The 24587-nt window shown below is 46.1% G+C and overlaps 2 protein-coding genes across 5 annotated transcripts in view; one reads left to right on the top strand and one right to left on the bottom strand.

Annotated features, from left to right (window-relative positions):
* The window catches only part of LOC142591535 (N-terminal EF-hand calcium-binding protein 1-like), a 35145-nt gene extending 13765 nt beyond the window's left edge, over positions 1 to 21380 (top strand). Inside the window, exons 5-11 of the mRNA XM_075703858.1 lie at positions 16842 to 17038; positions 19951 to 20069; positions 20158 to 20225; positions 20624 to 20677; positions 20823 to 20932; positions 20991 to 21068; positions 21232 to 21380. Of these exons, the coding sequence (XP_075559973.1) occupies positions 16842 to 17038; positions 19951 to 20069; positions 20158 to 20225; positions 20624 to 20677; positions 20823 to 20932; positions 20991 to 21068; positions 21232 to 21358 (753 nt within the window). The 3' untranslated portion in view covers positions 21359 to 21380. The remainder of the gene's footprint in view (positions 1 to 16841; positions 17039 to 19950; positions 20070 to 20157; positions 20226 to 20623; positions 20678 to 20822; positions 20933 to 20990; positions 21069 to 21231) is intronic.
* The window catches only part of LOC142591511 (acyl-coenzyme A diphosphatase NUDT19-like), a 42353-nt gene continuing 37669 nt past the window's right edge, over positions 19904 to 24587 (bottom strand). For all 4 annotated transcript variants that reach the window (XM_075703842.1, XM_075703837.1, XM_075703846.1 and 1 more), the window contains exon 4: positions 19904 to 22651. In XM_075703842.1, the coding sequence (XP_075559957.1) occupies positions 22431 to 22651 (221 nt within the window). In that variant the 3' untranslated portion in view covers positions 19904 to 22430. The remainder of the gene's footprint in view (positions 22652 to 24587) is intronic.

Genomic DNA, 24587 nt, shown 5'->3' on the forward strand with positions numbered 1-24587 from the left:
TCTTAACTCCTAGGTGTCCGGACCACGAACCCCCGTGTGACAAGCGCAACAGATCCCGACGATAGCATTGAGGCACGATCAGCTGATCGAACTCCACTCCTCGGCGGTCTAGATACTTCCGGTACAGGACTCCACCTCTTTCCACAAAACGCGCAGTTTTCCTGGCGATACCTTCTTTGACATTGCAGCGCACGTTTTCCAGGCTGCCATCCTTTTTTTGCTCGGCTATCAAAGCCGACCGGCTGACTTTTAGCAACCTATCAAGTCCGTCTGACGTAGGCGCGATGAGCAAATCAGTAGATAGCTCTTCTAACTTTCCCGCATCGGGATTTTCCTCTCCGGTATCTGGTGCCTTTAACGTTACAGACTCAAGTTTATTCAGTTCGGGCGTGCTCTGAATATCAGCTTGCTGCGCCTCTGACCCTTTTTCGTTGTTTGATAACGTCGGCCCCGCAACTACCGCCTTTGCAGCGAGCTCCCGAACCTTCGATCTGGTTAAGGCCTGAACACTAGCTTCACCAAACAAAAGCCCCTTCTCGCGCAGGAGGTGATCGGACCTGTTTGAAAATAGGTACGGGTACTGGGGTGGCAGCATAGATGACACTGCCGCCTCTGTCTCAAGCGCTCCGAAAGGTCCTTCAATAAGCACTTTTGCTACCGGCAGACACACGCTATGAGCTTCCACGGCTTGCTTGATCCACGCGCACTCGCCCGTGAACATATATGGGGTTCTACGTAAGACGGGTGAACTACATCCATCGTAGCTGCGGAATCGCGAAGCACCCGGCACTCTTTCCCGTTCACGAGGAGGTCTCGCATGTAAGGCTCGAGAAGCTTCATGTTCTCGTCAGTGCTGCCTATTGAAAAAAACACAACTTTTGGTGTTGTTTCCGGACACTGCGCCGAAAAGTGACCCGGCTTCTGGCACGTATAACAAACGCGCGCTTGCCTCATCTCGAACCGCTTTCTGCGTTTGGCTGCCGCCGTCTCTTTACGTTTGGTCGGACTGCTTTCACTCGCATCCTCACTACGCGTGTCCCCCTTTAATCTCATGGGCGTGAACCTCGGCCTCTCAAACTTGGAGCCAAATTCACCCTTTGGACCGTCCTTAGCTCCGCGAGCTCGACGCGTCACAAACTCCTCGGCTAGCTCAGCGGCTTTAGCCACCGTACAAACGTCTGGCCTATCCAAGACCCAGTATCGCACGTTCTCCGGTAACCGACTATAAAACTGTTCTAGCCCGAAGCACTGCAGAACTTTATCGTGGTCACCAAACGCTTTCTCTTCTTTGAGCCACTCCTGCATGTTCGACATAAGCCTATACGCAAACTCTGTATATGACTCACTTTTGCCTTTCTCATTTTCCCGAAACTTCCGACGGAACGCCTCCGCAGACAGCCGGTACTTTTTTAGAAGACTCGATTTCACTGTGTCGAAATCCTCTGCCTCCTCTCTATCCAAGCGAGCGACTACGTCGGCCGCCTCGCCGGGTAACAAAGTGAGCAAGCGCTGTGGCCACGTTTCCCGAGAGAACCCCTGCTTCTCGCACGTTCGCTCAAAGTTAACCAGGAACAAACCAATGTCCTCTCCAAGCTTAAACGGCCGCATCAGGTCAGTCATTTTGAACAATACGCGTTCTCCTGCACCGTGTGCCTGACTTCCATTACGAGCGCGTTCCATCTCTACCTCAAGACGCTTCATTTCCAAAGCGTGTTGACGGTCACGCTCTTGTTGCTCTCGCTCTTTCTGTTCTTTACGTTCACGCTCTTCTTTTTCTTTCTGTTCTTTACGTTCACGCTCTTCTTTTTCTTTTTGCTCTTTAAGTTCGCGCTCCTGTCTTTTTGCAGTCTCCCTCTCCTCAATGGTCTCAAGGCATTCCGACAGCTCGTCATCCTCAGCTTCTAACTCAAGAATAGCCTTTAGCAGTTCAGGTTTTCTTAGTTTGTCTGAGACATCCAGACCCAACTCTCTTGCAAGCTCCAACAATTTCGGTTTGCGCAACGACTTCAAATCCATGGCTGCTCTGAATGCTGCTTTCTCTACTGCTTACTATTGTCTTGCCGCAAACTAACCCGGCAGCAACGACAACCACAATTACCAGCTCTGTTTCTGACACTAACAAAAGCCTGGCAAAGCTCAGAAGAAGAAAGTCCCGCACTCACCAAACCTCGCAGCCAAGAGTCCAGCGCAGTCGTTCCGCTGCAGGCAACCAGTCATCACACAGGGCTCGTTGCACTGCTCCCGGATCGTCGATGAGCTGCTCAGCATACAGTCAACTGCATCTCTTCGCTGCTGGCCTCCGTTGTCGCGATCTCACCGCTGGCAGACAGTTGTTTGAAGTCGGAGGCGATCTCACCGCTGCCAACCAGTTGTTTGGATCCCACCGATGGCATCGGTTGTTGGGAACTCGGCGCTGACGCCCGCGGTTGTACCTGGGTCGCAAGCCCCAAGGGTAGCGTTGGCCTGGCGGCCTGGGGTACAACTGGAAGCATCCGAAGGTCCCGGCAAAGCATGAGTCGACTGGTAACAACAAAACAACTTGTTTATTTTAACATCGCAAAGAGTTGGCGGTCAGGTTGACCGAAGTAGAGAGACGGGAGAGCACTTTACTCAACAGAAGAAATCGGAGCCCTCCTTTTGGCGTCCGGGGGCAGCTGTTTTTATACTCTCGCAGTTGAGGGCAAGAAGGAACCCCTTAATAGACGAGCACGTGAATGTACAATGGGCTAATGGTGACGCACACTGTCGTAGCGCTGCCGGTCGGGCACAATGACTGTAATGAGAGGGTGATCCCTGCTTTCGCATCGCCTGGTTCGGGCACAATGACTGGAAGGAGAGGGTGCCCCTGCTGTCGCATCGCCTGGTTCAGGCACAATGACTGGAAGGAGAGGGTGATCCTTTGCGGTCGCATCGCCGCAGTCGCGTCTGGAAACACCTGGCAGGGAGCGTTGCGGCGACGACGATCGGGCCAAAATGTCTGCCGCCCCGCCGCAGTCGCGCCGGCAAAACCACGTGTCGCAGGCGAAACGCAACAGTGGTCAGACCTATAACGCAGCAGAGGGTGCTAAGAATCTCTGGATCAGGACAGGCCGCCGATGGAAACTGACCCTCGCAACGTATAACACCTGAACTTTCTCGAGTGAATAAGCTAGCTTAGCGGGACTTTTTGAGGAATTATCAGGCATTGGGTGCGATATTATTGGCCTTAGTGAGGTTAGAAGAACTGGGGAAACTTATACAATGCTGACTAACGGCCACGTCCTCTGCTATAGAGGACTACCAGATAAGAAGCAGTTCGGAGTAGGATTCCTAATCCATAAGGACATAGCGGGCAGCATTGACGAATTCTACAGCATTAATGAGCGGGTAGCAGTAGTAGTAATTTAACTTAATAAGAGGTATAGAATAAAGGTAGTACAAGCCTGCGCTCCAACCTCCAGCTATGATGATGATGAAACAGATCAGTTTTATGAATATGTTGAATTAGCCATGAGAAAAGTGCAAGCTCAGTCGACTGTAATCATGGGCGACTAAAATGCAAAAGTACGGAGAAAGCAGACTGGTAAACAAGAAATTGGCAACTATGGTGTCGATTCTAGGAACACTAGAGGAGACATGCTGGCAGAATTCGCGGAAAGGAATAAGGTGCTAATAATGAACACCTTTTTCAGGAAGCGTAGCAACAGGAAGTGGACCTGAAAAAGCCCTAATGGTAAAAGAAGAAATGAAGTAGATTTCATACTATCTACCGATCCCAGCATAGTGAAGGATGTAGAAGTGTTAGGTAGGGTAAAATGCAGTGATCATAGGTTAGTGAGGTCTGGGATTCATCTCAATTTGAAGAGAGAAAGAGTAAAACTGGTCAAGAAGAAACAGGCCAACCTAGGTGCAGTAAAAGTAAAAGCAGAGCGATTCAGGCTGCTACTTGCAAACAAATATGCAGCCTTAGAACAGAGAGATGAATATGATATAGAGGTAATTAATGAAACCGTAACTAGGCTGGCTTCAGAAGCAGCAATTGAAGTGGGAGGTAAGGCACCAAGGCGAAGAGTAGGTATAAGCATTCCTAAGTAACAAAGGACCTAATAAAGAAACGACAAAGAATAAAAGTGTCCAACTCAAGGGATGAGATAGAAATCGCGGAGCTGTCAAAACTGATCAACAAGGAGAAAATAAGGGATATTCGAAATAACGTGAGGAAGACTGAGGAAGCAGTAAAAAAAATGTGCGCAGCATGAAATCATTGAGGAAGAAACTTGGCGTAGGACAAACCAAGATGTATTGCACTGAAAGATGAGCATGGTGATATCATCAGCAATCTAGAAGATATAATAAAAGAAACTGAATAATTCTGTACTGATCTGTGCAATACCCAGAGCAACCATGATACCTCCATTCGAAGTAGTAATGAACAGGTCACAGAGGCTCCTTCTGTAACTAGCGATGAAGTTAGCAGGGCCTTTTTGCTAGACATGAAACGGGGAAAAGTGGTAGGAGAAGACGGAATAACAGTCAATTCAATCAAAGATGGAGGTGAAATAATACTTGAAAAACTGGCGGCCCTTTATACGAACTGTATCGTGGCTTCAAAGGTCCCAGAGAACTGAAAGAATGCGAGCGTTATACTAATCCACAAAAAGGGCGACGTAAGGAATTGAAAAACTATAGGCCGATTAGCTTACTTCCAGTATTATATAAAATATTAACCAAGATAATTTCGAATAGAATGAGGGCAACTCTAGACTTCAGTCAACCAAGGGAACAGGCTGGCTTCAGGAAGGACACTCTATAATGGATCACATCCATGTCATCAATCAGGTAACCGAGAAATCCGCAGAGAACAATCAGCTTCTCTATATGGCTTTTAAAGATTACGAAAAGGCATTTGATTCAACAGAGATACCAGCAGTCATAGAGGCATTACCTAATCAAGGACTACAGGAGGCACACGTAAATATCTTGGAAATATCTACAGAGATTCCACAGCTACCTTAATCCTCCACAAGGAAAGTAGGCCGATACCCACAAAGAAAGGGGTCAGACGAAGAGACACAATCTCTCCAATGCTATTCACTGCGTGCTTGGAAGAAGTATTCAAGTTATTAAACTGGGAAGGCTTAGGAGTAAGGATCGACGGCGAATACCTCAGTAACCTTCGGTTTGCTGATGACATTGTTCTGTTTAGCAACGCTGGAGACGAGTTACAATAAATGATTGGGGACTCTAACAGAGAGAGTGTAAGAGTGGGGTTGAAGATAAACATGCAGAAGACAAATATAATCATGAACAGCCGGGCAAGGGAACTAGAGTTCAGGATCGCCAGTCAGCGTCTAGAGTCTGTGAAGGAGTACGTTTACCTATAGGTAAATTACTCACAGGGAACCCTGATCATGAGAAAGAAATTTACAGAATAACAATTGGTTGGAGCGCATACGGCAGACATTGTCAGATATTGCAGGAAACTTACCATTATCATTTTAAAAAAAGGTACACAATTAGTGCATTCTACCGTGCTAACATATGGGGCAGAAACTTGGAGACTGACAAAGACACTCGAAAACAAGTTAAGGACCATGCAAAGAACGATGGAACGAAGAAAGTTAGGAGTAACATTAAAGAGGCAGGAAGAGAGCGGTGTGGATCAGAGAGCAAACGGGGATAGCCGATATTCTAACTGACATTAAGAGAAAAAAAATGGAGCTCGGCAGGTCATGCAATGCGTAGGTTAGATAACCGGTGGACCATTAGGGTTACAGAATGGGTGCCAAGAGAAGGGAACCGCAGTCGAAGTAGGCAGAAGGCTAGGTGGGGCGATGAAATTAGGAAATTCGCAGGCGCTAGTTCGAATTGGTTGGCTAAGGACAGGGTAATTGGAGATCGCCGGGAGAGGCCTTCGTCCTGCAGCGGACATAAAATAGGCTGATTATGGTATATATATATATATATATATATATATATATATATATATATATATATATATATATATACAGAAGAAAAGAGAGGAGAAAAGGGGCGGGCCCCCCCTCCCCACCCTCTAGAAAGAAAGTTCGTACGTCGCTGCCGTAAATGCATTTTTGTGGTGTTACAAGTTGTTTTCAAATCATCTGCAAACAAGTTGCTGGCGATTACTGGCAGGGTACTTGTTTCTGAACTGTTTCTGTTAGTGCATTGTGATAGGGTCAGCAACTTGATGTTGCCGTTGTGTTGCGGACAGAGGTGGCGAAATATTTCCGCAGTGTGAAAAGTCATTCACAGACAACAGCCCAGAATGATTTCCGCTGTAGGTGGTTGTCTGCGCTGTGATGCACTGTGATGCTGCTGCGAGGCGAATGTCTTGGCAGCGTGGAAGACATTGAAGCCACACAAGTTATGAACGCGCCCGATGACACGCACTGCGCCACTTACAGGACGCTCAGTGCTACTTCTACGTCTGCCCCGTCACCCTGTGATGTATTTGGTTCCTCCATTGCTGATAACCTTACGCCGGCCCAACGTTCCCACCTTCTGTGCCTGTTAGAAGAATCTCGTTCTTCTTTCGACGTCGGGCAACCTTCCCTGGGCCGGACGTCCACTGTTACGCATCGCATCGACACTGGCTCCCAACCGCCACTGCGGCCACGCCCATATCGCGTGCCTCCCGCAGAACGTCGTGTAATTAGTGAGCAAGTCTACGACATGCTTCGACGCGAAGTGATTCGACCTTCGAACAGCCCATGGGCATATCACCTGTCGTCCTTGTTGCGAAAAAAGACGGTTCTGTACGGTTCTGTGAGGGCTTTCGGCGCCTCAGCAAGATTACTCGCAAGGACGTTTGCCTGCTACCACGAATTGACGACGCCATTGACAGCCTACATAGAGCATAATTTTCTTCTCTCGATCTGCGCTCAGGGTATCGGCAGGTGCCCATGGCAAACGACGATCGACCGAAGACAGCTTTTGTCACGCCGACGGCTTGTACGAATTTAACGTCATGCCATTTCGACTTTGTAATGCGCCCGCAACTATTGAGCGCATGATGGATATCGTTCTGCGCAACTTGAAATGGCATACATGCTTATTTCAACTTGACGACGTCGTTGTCTTCGCTTTCGCTTCGGATTTCCCTACGCACCTTCAACGCCTCCGGCGTGTTTTGCCGTGCTTGAGAAACGCCAGTCTACAACTAAATTTAAAGAAGTGCCGATTTGAGCGTGGCAGCGGACTATACTAGGTTACGTCGTCTCCAAGGGTTGAATTCTCCCTGATCCAACCAAACTTCGGGCCATTGCCGAATTCCCTAAACCTACATCAGTCAAAGACCTGAGCAGTTTAGTAGGTCTGTGTTTCTACATTAGACGCTTCATCCGAAACTTCGCCACCATCATATTGCCTCTGACGAAGCTCCTTTTTGGAAGCAGCGGGCCCCTCACTTCGTGGTCGTCAGAGTGCGACGAGGCGTTCGCAATCTTGCGGCGTTTGCTGACGTCACCTCGAATTTTGCGCCACTTTGCCCCGACAACCCCTACAGAGGTGCACACTAATGCCAGCGGTGTTGGCCTCGGCGCAGTCCTTGCACAGCACAAACACTGGTTTTCTGAATATGTTGTGGCTTATGCAAGTCGCACGCTTATTACGAAAGCCGAGAGTAACTACACCGTGACGGAGAAAGAATGTTTGGCGATCATCTTACCAAGTTCCGACCGTATTTGTATGGCCGCCCACTTGACGTCGTCATGGACCACCACGCACTTTGTATGTTGTCACTGAAGGACAAGGACCGCTCAGGTGCCTTGCCCGTTGGGCACTTCGACGGCAGGAATATGACATTCGCGTGCTTACCGTAGCGGCCGCCAGCACTCTGACGCCGACGCCCCCTTGCGCACTCTCCCTTGCCAGACGAAAATTCCCGCTGCTCCGTATCCCAACTTGCCGTTTCTTCCATCGACCTTCGCACCGTCGCTTCCGAACAGTCAAGGACCACTGGATCGCCTCGCTGATGGACTTGTTCTCCGATCCATCAGCACAACCAACCACTCGCGCGTTGCGTCGTCAAGCGCACCATTTCGCCATTCGCGACGACCTACTCGACCGACGCAATTATACCGCCGATGGCCGCCAGTGGTTGCTAGTAGTACCCAGAAGACTACGTTCTGAAATATGCGCGTCATTCCACTCTGACCCAGTGTGCACACTCGGGAGTATTTAAAACATACCAGCGCATTCGACAGCGTTACTATACTGGCGCGGGATGTACAGCTACGTACAGAAGTTCGTTCGCTCGTGCCCCGATTGTCAACGCCAGAAATCTTCACCGTGCCTCTCGTCAGCCGGTCTGCAACCGTTACCTTGCCCTACCCGGGCCGTTCGGGGGCGTCGGCATCGATTTGTATGGGCCACTTCCCCTAACAGCTGATGGTAACCGCTGGGCCATCGTGGCTGTTGACCACCTTATAGGGTACGCCGAAACTGCCGCCCTCCCAGCGAATACAGCGCGCGATGTTGCCTCCTTCCTGCTTCGCCGATTCATACTGCGTCGCAGCCTACCACAGGAGTTGCTCAGCGATCGTGGGTGTGTCTTCTTGTCGGAAGTGGCCGAAGCCATCCTCAAAGAGTGCCACGTCGTGCACCGCACAACTACTGCTTACCATTCGCAGACCAATGGCCTCACAGAACGCTTTAACTGTACGCTTGGCGACACGCTCGACCGCACAAATTGTGATGCCATTCTGCCCTTCGCAACCTACGATTACAATACTGCCACTCAGAGCACCACTGGCTTTTCACCCTTTTTCTTATCGTACGGTCGGCACCCGTCGCACACAATCGGCACAATCCTTCCGTACAAGCCGGGTGCATCTGAATGTGCGCCTATTTCTGCGACAGCCAGACATGCCGAAGAGAGTCGCGATCTCACGCGGGCCTTTACTTCAAATGACCAAGAGCGCAGAAGAGCGTTCGCAGTGACACCACTCCTGCGCCCGCGTTCCTCCCCGGAGCGCTTGTGTGGCTTTCGGTCCCTTCCACTGCACCACTCCACTCCGTCGAAACTACTGCCAAAGTATGAAGGCCCCTACCGTGTCGTCGAACGCGCATCTCCAGTCAACTACGTGATCGAGCCCGTTGAACCGTCTTCGCACATGTACTGTCGTGGACAATACATTGTCAACGTCGACCGCCTCAAGACCTACTATGACCCACTCATACTAACAAGCTGTTAGGTCGCCAGGTGGCTCCCTTCTCGTTACCGGGATAATTGCAGAGAAGGATTGGGGGAACGATATAGTGGGTCGTTCTCTGCAGCGCTTTTACTCGTGAATGCCGCTCGCGCGCGGAGTCCTTGCTCTGCCTAGACTGTCGCCGCTGCGCTGCTCCTATAGTCCGATCAAATAAACACCTAAACAATATATATATATATATATAATCCGGCGAGATACTGACCGATCAACCGTCGGATACGAAACAGCAGTTTTGGGTTAGACAAAAGAAAGCTTCGCTTGGCTTTAATGACGTGCGCATTGATGGCAGTGACTAAATGTGTTTTGGAGTAAATATTGTAGCTGGAAAACTAACATTTTGTAGCAGCTGCCCTAAGTTTAGTAGCAGGTTGCCGCAACAAGAAAATCAAATGAGAAAAGCCATGTTTCCTGCATTTGCTACAGCTATAATATAAATTTAAATAACTAGAATTTAGAAACGCTAGCTTGGCATTAGAGCTGTGCCAAACGGACAACAGGAGTGCAATACAGTGCTTCTTGATGAGCAGCAAACACTACACAGAAGAAAGGAACCGAACTGATTTGCAAAAGTCTGCCATGCTGACAGAACTAAAAAATATAGCTCTCAGTCAGCAGCAAAGAATTTATATTTCACAGCCCAAGAGACATTATAAGACACACAGTACTTTGCTGTAGTAAAAAAAAGATGTCTTTCATGACTACAGCATGTATACATAACGCTGTACAGCACATGAAAAGTTGCTGTGATATCACTGATAGCGATAACAAAGTATTACACAGCTAGACAACACAACGTTCGCAGTTTTATATATGCTGCATAAATTGCAGCCACCATCCTTAACAACTCACGATTGTAGCTTTTCCTCGCAGCCCCAGCACACGCATAGCGAGCAAGGCTCAATAGGATCTTTCTGCATTTTATAAGAAACCTCACGCCGAAACCGAAAATTAGCTTGGAGTGTCCATATCATTGATATCGCAATGAAACAGACACACAAAAAAAAAACTCACTTGCATGTATTATTACTCCTGTAGCCCCAGGGCTGCAAGAAGGCTATCATGCACCTCTTTTAGAAGCAGTAAACCACACGATAGAGAAGAGAATCACAAAATAAAAATTACTAGCATAAATACTGCAACAACACGAAGTTCGCATCGTCGGTTAACAAACTCCTCTCCCATAAGGCTACGCGGCCTGTACGAAGTACAGATGCGGGACACGCCGGCAATGCGAAGTAGACCGAGCACGCACTAGGCACTACACTACTTCATCCTAAACTACGCACAACGCATGAATATGGCGTACCGTGAACACGTACGAGCGCGAATTGGAATGAATTAGCTTAGTGACCCTTTAGCTCATTTAGCTTTATGAATGGCAGGGAACGCATGGCACTGTTTGCATAGGGTAGTGACGACAGCCACGTGGCACTGACCACAACTCCTCTTCGCAGTGCCCTCCGAGACTGAATGGCGCAGCGCGGCTCGTCTTGGAGCAACTTTGGAGCAATTTCTCTCATTTGTAGCATGGATGCAGCATGTCTAACGGAATGCAGCAGATTGGAGCAATTGTAGCAACATTCCGACCACTGCGTGCGGGACACCCGTCACAGTCGGAATAAGGGTTGATTGCCTTCGTTTTCACGTTGTCGCTCTCTCCTTTCAGCGGAGACGCCATGCGCCACTGTCTTCCATGCACGAATGATGATGATTTTTTATTTATTTTATTCATTTAGAATCCTATATCGCCGAATTGGGCGTTACTGTTGAAAATGAGGCACAAACAAAATAAGAAAGCATACTGGCACCCCCCCCCCCTCCCCCCAGCTGTCACTATAACATTCAACTAAAGCATACGTCTTGCAAGGAAGAAACCTAGAGCCGGCTATAGGGATCCGTCGTGCTTATGCCGCCGGTTCGGGTTCGACGCTCCTGGTTTCCCTGGTTCGGATCGCATCGTGAGCTCTCAGGATTTTGGATAAGTGCCGGGCGGATTTAATCCAGTTTTGTAGGTGCCAAACAGTGTATTAAGTTTAAGAGAAATTTAATTGTCTGATACGGAGATAGTGCTACAAATGTCGAAAGAATATCCGCCTTGGTCGGCCTCCCTACCACCTGATCAAATGCCTCTTGAAGCTCTCTTTCGTAGTGGGGTGTGCAGCATTCCTGTGGCGCTGGCGCCTTTGCATGGAGGAGCCATTCGGCTGAACAACCCGAAGGCAGGTGCAGGCGGAACTTCAGGCGGCCACGCATCATGTACTACTTGCACATCATTGATGTAAGACAGTTTGGCAGAGGTGGAATTGTTTGCCGTTTGCCAGACCAGGCATGCGTGTATGACCTACTTAAGTGCTCATCATTTGGATCGATGCAAGTGAGTGTCTTCATCCCCCCGCATCTTGCCTGCACTAAAGGAATAGTTCGTGATGTGGACTCTCAATTTAAGTCCGGCAGAGACTCTAGAAAAGCTCTCCGCGGCTGGGGTAATTGCTGTTTAACGGTGCAACAGAATGGTGGACAATACACGTGTTCCTACTGAGTCAGTAATTGCCACGTTCACAGGTACATCTTGCCCTACTGAGATAAAAGTCTGGCCTCTAATCTTCAGAGTAGACCCGATTGCCTCGAGTCCATTACAATGTTGTATTTACATGTTACATTTTACATTTACATTACATTATTTAAATAAATAAATAAATAAATGTCACAATTGTTGGCGCTATGGTCATAGCACGGGTGGTTGTAAACCCAGCCTTCGTTGTTGCGCCTGCGGCGGGAGCCATTCCGCTAGTGACTGCTCGGCTCAATCGGACTCGTGCTGACTCTGCGGTGGAGCCCACAAGGCTGATCGTTCAAAGTGCCCTGCTAGAACTCAAGAAGCCCAAATATTGGAAGTTATGGGCAAAAGGCATTGCTCACGCCAAGAGGCCATTGCGGCGGTAAAGGGAAGAGTCCATGGTTATGCGAGTGTGACAGCACCACACTATAGGCTGTCGTTGATGGAAGCTTGTCAGAGGTAATCGCGCAAGCTATTGAAAAGTCTATGGCTAAAATTATGGAGCGTATTGTAGAAAGCGTCACAGAATTCTTTAATGGAGTGGTATCCTCACAGTTAGCACAATTATTACCAACTGCTACTGCTAAACCAATAAACTCTGACATGAATGCAAGTTCACCTCCCTCTCAGGAAGATGTGGAAATTGCGTAACTCACATAAAGCAAGTCAGGCGTGTTCCAGGTTCCTCAAACAAGGTCTCGCTACTAGCCCAGACAACTCTGATTATCAGGTTACCTCAAACATGGAAATTGACGTGAAGGCACAGAAAAGGAGGTGTTCTCCCCTCGAGGCTACCACTTCGCACTCAGTTAGTAAATCTAAGAAAATCCTGTCTGAAGTCAACCCGAAATGTAATATTTTGGAGGAGGCTGTGGTCTCTGCGGTGCTCCCATCACTGGAAGGTAGATGAGGGTGCTGCAGTGGAACTGCTGATCAATATGCGTTGCTTCTACTGGTTTAAATGTTCTATCTTCTCAAATTTTTCCACATGTAATTTTACTGCAAGAAACATGGTTATCCTCTGAAAAACTATTTCGTTTGCTCAATTTTATGTCCTTTCGCCTAGATCGCCCGCCAGAGCTAGGGGCTTGTTAATTATGGTCTCAAGCAAGTTTAGCCACAGGGCAAATATATAATTACAGCTGATGTCTCCAAAATGTGAAATTCTAGCAGTAGAAATTATAAAAAAACTAAATTATGGGGTTTTACGAGCCAAACCCACGTTCTGATTATGAGGCCCGCCGTAGTGAGGGATTCAAACCACCTGGAGTTCTTTAACGTGCACTTAAATCTAAGTACACGGGTGTTATCGCATTTTGCCTCCATCGAAATGCGGCAGCCGTGGCCGGGATTCAATCCCGCGACCTCGTGCTTAGCAGCCCAACACCATAGCCGCTAAGCAACCAAGGCAGGTAGTAGAAATTATTCTTCCTGACAGTAGGCCGTTCACGTTGCTCAATATATATTTTCCTGTGGGTGTGCAGGATACACGCCCACTAGACTCAGTTTTGGCAAAATGCGGTAAAGAGATAGTATTGGCTGGAGACTTCAACTCTCATCATCTATCGTGGGGATCCAGATAAGACCAATGTGGAAAGCGTCTATGTGACTGGGCAACAATCAATAACTTTTCGTTTCAAAATTCGGGTTCAGTTACATTTCTTCGCGGACAGTTTAGATCTGCGCTCGATCTTACATTTTCGGGTCCAGGTCTTTCCATATCCGCATGGGAAACGGTGGATGTTGGAACAAACAGTGATCATTTTCCAGTTGTACTTGAAGTGGTGCGTCCGCAGTCCACCGCGTGGAGGCTCGAATGCACTCTTTTGTGGATTATCACATACATTTAAAAAATGCATGCAGACCACTTTCAAATCAATTGAAAATTATTAATTGAACGCTGACGATATTCGCTCAATCTTAAATACTTCACGCAAAAGGTCAGAGTTTCCAGTTAAAGGCACGCAAAGAGACTGCGTCTACAAATTGGTGGTATGACGATCGCTCAGAGGATTACAAGCAACGTAAAGCTGCATGGAAACAATCCATGCACAACCAGTCTACCAAAAACAGAAGCAACTATAAATTTATTGCTGGAACATTTAAAAGAACCGTATCTAAGGCAAAAGACGATTACAATGTCCGCCATTTCGAATTTCTTTCAAAATCAAATAATAAGCGTGCATTACTTCGGTTTTTAAGATGCCCAAAAATGATTCGCGCCCCTTGAACTTGGAGTCAATAGTTTTAACCACCAGTGAAAAAGCTGACTCTCTTGATGTAACTGCGAGAGGGTTGGAGACCCGATTCGGTACCTCTCTTCCCTCCTCTCCTCAGAGACAGGGCATGTGCATCCCAAGATTTGGAAGAGATTTCCATGTCAAAATTGTCCCAAGCTGTTTCATGTTTACCAGCTGCAGCCCCAAGTCCCGATGGACTCACTACTAAGACGATTAAACTTCTCTTTGGCTTCGCTCCTAACGGCTTGTTAAATGCCGTAAATTGCTCTATACAATATGCATGGATTCCTCCTGCGTGGAGAATCGCGAAGGTGATTCCAGTGCTGAAAGACCAAACCAAAGGGTATGTTCTAGACAATATTCGGCCTATTTCTCTAACATCAAATTTTGGAAAATTAATAAAAAATTATTAAACGCACGTATGATTAAGTTTGTGACAATAAGAGAATTATTGAGCCCCTGCCAAATTGGATTTAGACCAGGGATGTCAATTTGGTGTGCACACATCGACCTATAGAGAGCCGAATTCAATTGGCTCGTTACCGAAAACAATGTGCAGCTCTAGTTAGACCAGACATTTCTAAAGCATAGGGTAGTGTGGAATGCCCCATATTAATAAAGAGGATGCAGGATATTGGATTACCTGAATAGTTCGTAACGTAGACTGCTGAGTTCTTGCAGAGCAGGGAGTTTTACTGTGCACAAAGTGGAATTTCATCAGGAAAATCAGACAAACGCGTGGGGTTCCCCAAGGCGCAGTTTTATCCCCCCTGTTTAACATCTTACTCAGCTCCATTCCTTATCATCAGAATGTAAGCACGTACGTTTACGCTGATGATATAGCGTTTTTTGCTTCGGCAAGTGATATTCAGTCACTGTATGAGCGCTTACAGGAATACTTATGCGAGCTAGAAGCATGGCTGGACAGTATTCGCTTGTCCCTTAATTTAAATAAGAGTGCCGTTCTTGTCTTTCCTCTACAAGACCCAGTTATAATATCCCTTTCATACCGCCATTTCACTATCCCCCACTGTGGAAAAAGTCAAGTACCTTGGAATTATTTATGATGAAAATCTCAATTGGCGTCATCATATTGAACATATAACTTTAAAAGCTTCCCGTGCAATGGGGATACAATAATCGATGGGGCATGCGCAGAGACACACTCATAATGATTTAACGCATGTATATCCGACCTATACTAGAGTTCGGCTGTGTTATTCTCCGGCGCCTCTGCTTACAAGCTACGCTCACTAGTTTTGCGGGAACGGGAAGCGCTTCGCTTATGTCTGGGGCTACCAAACTTTGTAGCCAACGCTGTGCTCTACAAGGAACCACGATTACCTTCCCTTGAAATGAGATTTAAAATACTCACCGTTCAAACTTTCATAAGGCTCTATTAATCCCCGCTAAGAAGTTCCCAGTAAATCTTTATCAATCAAGCAGCCCAATAATTTTTTTTTTTTTTGGAGTCTCATGGGGCCTCGGTTTCACACGCCACAAGTGATTATAACACAATCGTTATTGAGTCCATATAGCTTATGTAATCACGGAAAACAGTATCTCAAATTCATTGGTTATTACTTTTTAATGACCTATACCCAAACAATGCAAAGAAGCTTCCCTCGCATATTCTTAACGGCTCATTCCGGGACCACTTGAATCAGCTCCGCACAAACGTAATTATTGCAACAGATGCTTCGCAGAGTGAGGAAAATTCCAGAGTTGGAATTTTCTCATCATTGGATTGATATTTTTCCATTCAGCTTCCCGACTTCACTTCAATATTCCTAGCTGTTGTCCTAGCTTTGCGTAAGCTACAAGCTTCCAGGACAACCGCGGTAATAATCACAGACTCTTTATCGAAGTGCACCTAACTTACTGCTCCCAGCGAGTCGCATATATAAAAAACTTTGTACTCACTGGCTCCAAGACATCTGCCGAGTTTACGGTTAATGTGGGTACCTGGGCACAAAGGCATATTGATGAATGAAGCGGCAGACAGCTTGACCAAAGCTTCTATCAGCGGCCCTGTGCTTACCCTTCTTCCAACGACGGGTTTTATCACGTCTGTCAGGTTTAGAAGATACATCCTTTTAACATCAAAATCAAATCTAACATCATCCTCGGAACTATACAACACTTACAATTCCCTTGGATCAGGAAATTTTGCAAAACCAGGCAGACGGAAGTGACATTAACGAGACTGCGTTGTCGAGTCTCACCCCTAAATTTATACGTGCACTGATCTGGTCTGGCAATTTCTCCTTTGTACCAATTATAGATATTTAAATTTATTACCTTAACACATATGTAAAATCTGCCCGACTCTTGGCCAATCCCCCTGAGTGGGTATGCGCCAAACACATCAAGGTCATCATCATCAACAACACTGGCATCCGATTCCACTCGTGAATCGTAAAAGGAAAAATAGAATGCGCAAGTACATCCGCCGTGCGGCATCTTATTTCACGAGCCTTTTTAGAATGATAATTTCTGTGCGACAGTATGGGCTCATCATGTATAAACTTTTATTAATACCAGTTTCATCATAAAGAATGGTATGAAAAAAAATGTAATCGCAAGAATTTTCTGCGCTGCTGTAGCGGTTTTCAACCGAATTCATTCTTAATGCGAGTTATGCTGGACTTAAGGTTATGATTACCTCTGACAAATGTATATAATAATAATAATAATAATAATAATAATAATAATAATAATAATAATAATAATAATAGATGCTGTCGCGACTCTTGTTCACCTCTCCCTCCCTATTGCTCCTTCGTATACTGTAGCTAATGCTTCTTTTTGTGGCGATGAACATCGCAGACATACGATTGCAGCAGCATTCAGGAACAGTTCGTGTCGAGATTCCTGGTCAGAGAGACGGTGTTTCAACTTTCCAAGCTGACCGCAGCGCTGGATGCCTCCCAGAAAAGGCTACAGGAAGAGGGCATCCCGCTCATCGACGGAAGTGACAGCAGCGACGATGGCGACGAGGCTCTACGCAGTCCCGCTCCCATATGGTTAGCAAGTTTTTTTGTTTGTTTCGTAGTCGGCCGCAGGATGCAGGCACTAGCGACCAGTGCACAGAGCATGAAGCAACACAGATCTCGTACAATATAAAAGTGCCACTGAATTGAAATACCAAACAGATATATTGGTAAACTGTGTAATTCAGTCTCCGGAGACCTCATGGCATGTAGCGCAAGCGGCGAAGGTAGCGAAGTGGGCGTCGCTACAAGTTTTATGCTAAAACCAGATCGGCTGCAAATGAAACGGCGATATCTTTTTTTGTTTTTCGACGCTGCAACGCGCACACTTATGAGCGCTATTTGGGGAAAACGAGAAACTCGGGCGTTCCATCACATGCACTGCACTCGTTTGCCCCCTTTGGCGCTTATCTTGTCCCCGAACAGTAGTACCAAGGTCGATTCAAATAGGTCGCGAAGCTTCGGGCGAAAAGCGGTTCAGTACAGATTGTCACCGACATCAGCATGGGGGGGGGGGGGGGGGTTATGGGAGAAGCGATTGAAGCGCGACTATGTTTGGAGGGAACAAACATTGGGAAAGAAAAACGCGTTTTTTAATTCAAACGAGACACAGTTAGATTCATTCAACGAAAATAAAATTCCTAGTCAATTTTATATATTCGTGACGAGTTAAGAAAATACAAGTTTAATTTTATTATTATTAATAAATGCATTTCTTTTCAGCGCCTATCACTACAGGGGGCGTTGACGCCACTATCACTCGCCATGCAATGCACGTCTTGAAATGGGCAGAAAGGCGCACTCGTAAAGGTCACCTGTTGAAATACGCCCCCCTCACAGTTTGTGCTTTCTTGCTTGTCGAAGTTTGTCTGAATTTGGTGGCGCGGGTAGCTTCATCGCTTCTTAATCTGTTCAGTCAAAAGTAGTGAGTTACGACCGCCAGATAATTGTGTAGTTGTTTTCGTGCGACTGCGCTGGCCTATGGGCTTGGCATCCGACAATAGGATCAGCACTCTACACCTAAAGCTTTCGTCGGCCTCCAAAGAAAGTATGTTCTGTGCAGGGATGCGATTTCGACAACCGTATGGCTGGCCTTTTCCTGCATCGCTTTCCACGCTAAAAGCTCGGAACGCCCATCAAGTCGAATGGCGGGGCATTTGAATATATAGCTCCAAAGGAAGGACAACAAAACAAATTTCGCGCCTTCGAAAACAAAATGACGTCACTTCTGCTTTTAACGGACATGGCGTCACGTTATTTTTTCTTCCGCCGGAAGTGTTCCCACCACATACAGATGGCGCTAAGCCCCATGAACCGCAGATGGACCGCCATGTTTTGAACGTATGGGCTTCGCTACCAGGTATATTTACCTTGGTAGTGCGTCACCTAGCGAGCCTTTGCTTAACGCTGCGCGCCCGAAACTTCAAGGTGACAAACGGTATCCGCGTTATCAGTGTGACATAGCATTCGTGACAGTAAAGTAGCGGGCGCAGTTGTTTAAAAAAACTTGGTGCCCTTCCACTCTGTGAAGGATGACCAACGAAGCTGTGTATGTGGGCCCCTTAATGGCGAACTGCACCTCCGCCGCGGGTCGCCCGGCATTTCACTATCTTCGGGAATGGCCCACGTATGGGAGTGCTTAACGCCTGCTTCACCTCCGCCGCGGGTCGGGCCGGTATTTCACTATCTTCGGGATCGGCCCAGGTATGGGGAGTTTTTTGCTTACCACGCCAACGACATTAAAATTTCCTTGGACGGTAGAGGTATACAGCTTCGCAGCAGAAAGGAAACGCAAGCAAGACAGATGATCGTTGTTTAGGGATAACGCCCTATACGATATCTGATTTTTTAAGTGGACAAGTTAGCCATACCTCGCAAACTTGGTAAAAAATATATTGTTTACCGGATTTATTGTCATGCGTTTTGCAAAGTCATTCTTGATGACGGCGCAGAGGAGATAAGTGGGATTTTGTCAGATGTGCGCGATATACAACAAATGGCCAATAGTTGAACGGTTTCAAGTAACGAAGCTACATCTGAGTTATGAAAATCACCGTATGGTGGAGGGCTCTGGTCTTGAACTTTCTTGCATTTAATAGGTATGTGGCTAGATCGGCTCAGAAAGCACTAACAAAATTCACTACTACTTCGAAATTTGCGACTGCCACTGTTTAAAGTAGTTTTGCATTTCATTATTATCGCCACTGAAATATTTTCCACAACTGCCCGAGAAAGCACTTCGTTATATTTGGAACTGTGCTAAAAAAATTTCCAGAAGTTCATGTTGTCCAAGTGACCTACAAGAGCATTCACATCCTCCTGAAATAAAATCTTGAATAGCACTTTCACAACACACGTATTCTTGCAAGATTTGTATCAGCTGTAATATCAAAATTCCACCACAATGCATGCCATTGGCTGTTCAAGGTTTTCGAGAAACTTGAGCACTCAGGTGGGGAAACATTCTCTTTAGTTAAATGTAATGAATACAAATTTTGAGAGATGGCTAGATAACTTGCAATAGGAGTTAGCTGTTAGGAAACTCAACCAATCTCAAATATAGAAATTCCATTTTGTAACAGCTGCAACATAATGTATCTGATGCATTTGATGCAACAGATCCAACAAAGTATCATTCTTTCCCTTGCACTTAATGACTGGAAACGAGACACCTAAGCAGCATTTGTAGTCACTGAAGTGTGAATACCAGTCGGATGGCTAACATTCCATTTATTGCATGCATACAACACACTTTGATGCTGTACACTGAAAAAAAAAACACATTTTAAAAATGGAAAACACTCCTGAAGTGCATGTGGAGTTAAAAGAGTAAATACTGTACTCTTGTGCTGTTTACCCAGTGAGTATTGTCTTCAAAAACAATAATTACTATGCAAGCTTTGTGTATAACTTTTATTAAACAAGCGGCTGTACATGTGCAACAGCAATTTTCAGGCTGCAGTTGGTCCCAAAAGCCTCCAAGTGTACAAGCCTTGCCCTAGTCGCCTCCTCCCCGTCAGACTACGAAAACAGGTGGTGACACAAACATCACTTCATTTAGAAGGTATGATATTGCACTTCCTTTGAGAGAAGAACCTGCAATCTAGGCCCCATGTATTATTTGACTCAAATCTTTCTATTTTTATTTTCAGACTCCAGTCATGACTTGAATGCTCAGATCAAGAAGTTGGAGGCAATTGTAGAAAAGCTCGCAAACCAGGTTGACAGGTTCTCTCGTACATATGCTGCCTCAACAGCAGCACAGATGCAGCAGAGCAACATCTTGAAAAAGCTGTACAGTAAATGCTAGGTCACTCACATTCTTGAGCTGGGCACATAGTATGCCAATTTTGGAATCGTAATCAACATTCTTAAGGCCAAGACTATTGCTTTTCTTGTTCCATAATATTATGCAATGCCTACTGATCAATGCATCAGCTGTAGGCAAAAAGACAATTCAAAAAAGTAAATTAGACCTCAGCCTCATGAGATTAATGACCAAAGAATTATAGTCAGCTGCACAAATCTCTAACTAAAATATGCATTTCAGTGTTTTCTTGTTGAAGCTGCAAGATAAATTACATTAAAAGAATATGTGCTTGGTATGGACTTTTTCAGCCCAGATTTCAAAAGCCACAAAACGACGAACTGGACATCACAGAGGAAAGCTTGGTAAGCCAAAAGTCACCAGCTCTCCAACATTGTAACAATGCCTAATAAAGGCAACTATGTAGAATACTACATAACAACCACTTCAGTCTTGCTCATGTATCACAGGATTAAGAGACACTATATGTTCCCTCTGCAATGTGCACAGTTATTCCTAGTGCAGCAAACAATGCCAGTGGAGGAAGGGCAGTTGGACAACTACAAGGAGTCACTGAAAACTTATGCCGAAAAGACTGCCAGCTGCACTGGATGTCTCTTGTAAGGCAAATCTTGTCACAGCTGCCTATTGTCTGGCGAAACGAAACTTCTTTTTCAGCGTGTCTGTTCGCTTCTACAAGGACATAATCACATATGCAGTTTATGAAGTATGGGAGAGTGAAGATACATGGAACAAGTAAGAGGCTTCATTCAATACTTCATTGAACAGCATTCTTGATTGCCTTGGGAATCATTTTACAGGAAGATAAAGTGAAGAATGGCAGAGAAATATAGTTATTCAGATGCATAATATCTCCCACCTGTATCTTGTGCAAACTCTTTTCATCTTCACATTTTAGGCACTTGCGGTCACACATATACAAGACACTGCAGCATCAAAACATAGAGTGCTTGAGAAAGCCTGAATTCCTCAACACAATGGAGATACCAGGTAAGTACAGAAACCACTCTACGAAAGAACAGTAACACAATTCTGAATACTGCAGGATCGTGGTGGAAAATGGGATCAGAAATTTGACATTCCATACCTTTAGGCAGCACATTTGCCCTGCATTCAAGCAAACAGCCTTTCAAGGACCACACCTTCGCACATTGAAATAAAGTAGATATGTCTGTGCACAGTGGTGTATGTCTGATTTCAAGACATTTACAATCTGAGACCAAATAAGTGGCCACATGATAGCTACTACAACTAAGAGAGCAAAGTGAATGGAAATCCAAAATATACTCTTAAAGCATCAGCACTAAACCTATTTTTCAAATGATAGAACAAAAGCAATTCACAGCAAAATAAAAAGTTCAATCTATCGCCACCACAAAAATGCACATTCTATGAAAAAATGAAAGCATCAAAATAAGACCCAAGAATTGTAGGGTACAATTACTTTGCACCATTTAAACACTAAGCACTGCTAAACTGCACAGAAATCCACTTTTAACTGAAATGTGAAACTGCTTCACATAAAGCATTTTCACTCACAGTTTCACCAAACCATCTATTAGCAATGTGGGATGTGCAGGAAGCATTCAATATTTTCAGGAAAAAAGGCTTAACAAACAGGACACCAGTTTTAAGCCACCTGACAAGCTAAGAAATCACAGCAAAGCCAAAGAGCCAAGGTTAGGACAGTAACTCCTCACCCAAGTTATCTGACTCGCACCCATTCTCCTAAATTGAGGCATTTTTTGTACTCAAGAAACACCTAGAGAGTGATTCTGTTGATCAAGTTACAAATACTGTTGAAAAAGATCGTTGGCTGATATTTTGGCCTGCCATGTGCCTATGCAAAATAAAAGGAAGAGGGCCTTTTCTAAAAAGTGATTAAAGCTCAGTGTAACAAAGCTTTGCTACTAAACACCTAACAGTCATTTGAGACCTGAACTGGACAGCCAAGCCAGGCATCATGCACTATGCGCTACAAGACAAGGCATCATTGCAAAATTGGCAGCAATGCTGAGTTCCCTGTGCAGCCCAGCCGCTTGAGCAAAACAATGTACACAGCAGCAGTGAGTCAAGCTCACTTTGCCAAGCAGCCTGTCAAAGCATGGATGGCACCATAGATGCCGGGCCCTCGAAGGTCTGTGGCTGTAGGTGACCTCTGGGAGGCTCAATGTTGGAATAGGCTGTGCACAGGGGGCCCTGCACCTCCATACGGTGGAGGTTCTGGCAGCGCTTGCGCAGCTCCTCGAGGCTGAATGGGTATTCAGGACCAGGGCCTCGGCCAAAGTAGTCTGGCTCCTCAGGGTAGAGGTCATCACCTGAGAGAGGGCCTTTCTGAATGCTTGAAGGACACAAATGGAAAAACTAGCACAGGACAGACTTACATGTACCTAATCATTTGGAGCGCTGTGCATCTGTTTGGCAAAAAAACTTAAAGGTCATTAAACTGGCAAAAAGCTGAAAGGTCATTACTTAATGCACTGAATGCTCCATGAAAAGTAGAAATTTTCTGAATGTCAAAGGGACACTAAAGGCCACTAAGCCGGTGTGGAGTTTTAAGATACCATTCCAGAAATCTCGCTCCACTTGTTTCATGCCTTATTAGTTTACGAGAAAATTGCATTCAAGGGGTCCACATACCTTTAGTGCAATTCAAGTCACCCGCACAGAGTGGGGAGTGGTGACGTTGCATATGCCATCATTGCACTTTATTGCCGTTGGTGCGTAAAACGGCACCTGACAGACGGCACTACAGTGTTCTCGCAAAAGGCAAACATGCGATAATATTGGTGCCTTAGACTTTCCCGAGCACTAATCTACCACTAAAGCTTGACTTCATATTTGTCTTTAGTGTCCCTTAAACATGTAGGTGCTCCAAAGGGAAGTTTTGAAGTTAATACAGTAGACTTCCGTTAATTCACCTCCGATTAATTAGATATCTCGGTTACTTCGATCCCAACCGAAGGTCCCGGCCAGCGCCCATACACTTGTATGAGCAAAACCTTGCGTTATTTTTATCTCAGAATAGGCTTTCACCGGATAATTCTATCTGGTCAGCTTCGCCGCAATACATCCATGTTATGCGGTGAAAAAATTGAAACAAGACTATTGTCACGGGACACAGCACACGCGTTTGTCAATTATACAGGTGAACACGCGCCGTCTCCGATCAGTACGAGCACCTAGACACCTAACAATCATACTAGCAGCCATTCAGAGCTGTTTCTGGCAATGCTGTGGCGATTTGAGTCCTCCCTTCACCCGCCATGCGTGTCTCGTATACGAGACCGTTAACGGAGCCTAGTACGGAGCCTATTATACGCGTGCGTACGCGCCGTGCACCGAGTGGAGAAAAAGCATCTGTGTTTGGGAACGCTAGCGAAAAGGAAGGCGCTAAAATTAAAAAAAAAGAAAAACTCAGCAAGTCAAGGGCACGTTTAAAGCCAACTAAAGAGCGGGGGTCTCTGAAGGCCTATCAGTAGATTTATTAGGCGTCTCGGTACTCGTACTGTGACCAGAGACGGTGCATGTGCGTGTGTAACCTTCCCTTCCCCGCTTGGTATGCTTCACAGCATAACACCGCTGTATCGAGGCAAATTTAACTTTAAAGGCAATACTGCCAAGTGAAACAACGGCGTGTTTCGGCGTTTTTCTTTAATTCGAACCGACGGATAATTCAACCAGTTTCTTCAATCCCGTCACGATCAAACTAACGCACGTCGACCGTATAAAGAAGTCGCAGTTTCGCCCGAAAAGCGAAGCATCGATTAAAATAGCGAAGACACGAAGTAACGGTACAAAATAGCAAATACACGAAGTAAGGGTAGCAGTGTTATTGGGCATATAAACTAGAAACATTCGCTTACTAACTAAATTAACAAGCATGGTGTCACGTGGGCAGAAGCGAAAATTAAGACATCTCGCTCGATGACCGCGGGAACTCGCTGGCAAAACACTGGAGAGAGGAACCGGGGCAGCACTAGCGAGCGAATTGACCTCCGTGCTGCATCTCGCTTCAACGCGAATGGCGAAAACACAGCGCACACGAAGCTCTCAGCCCTCGCACGTTGTGCCCATCGCAGATCGCTTTCAAGATAAGGCCCGCGCTATGGCGGCAGCAGCCGCCGGAGTAGAACGCCCGCCCCCCCTGCCTTTCCCACTAACCGGTGCCTTGCACAGAAGACTGCGTGCTTCGTCACCGCTTATCTCCCTTGCGCGCGCGATTGAGCCGTCATCGTCAGCTCACACTCGCAC

Source organism: Dermacentor variabilis, chromosome 1 (assembly GCF_050947875.1).
Source record: "Dermacentor variabilis isolate Ectoservices chromosome 1, ASM5094787v1, whole genome shotgun sequence".
Taxonomy (NCBI): Eukaryota; Metazoa; Arthropoda; class Arachnida; order Ixodida; family Ixodidae; genus Dermacentor; species Dermacentor variabilis.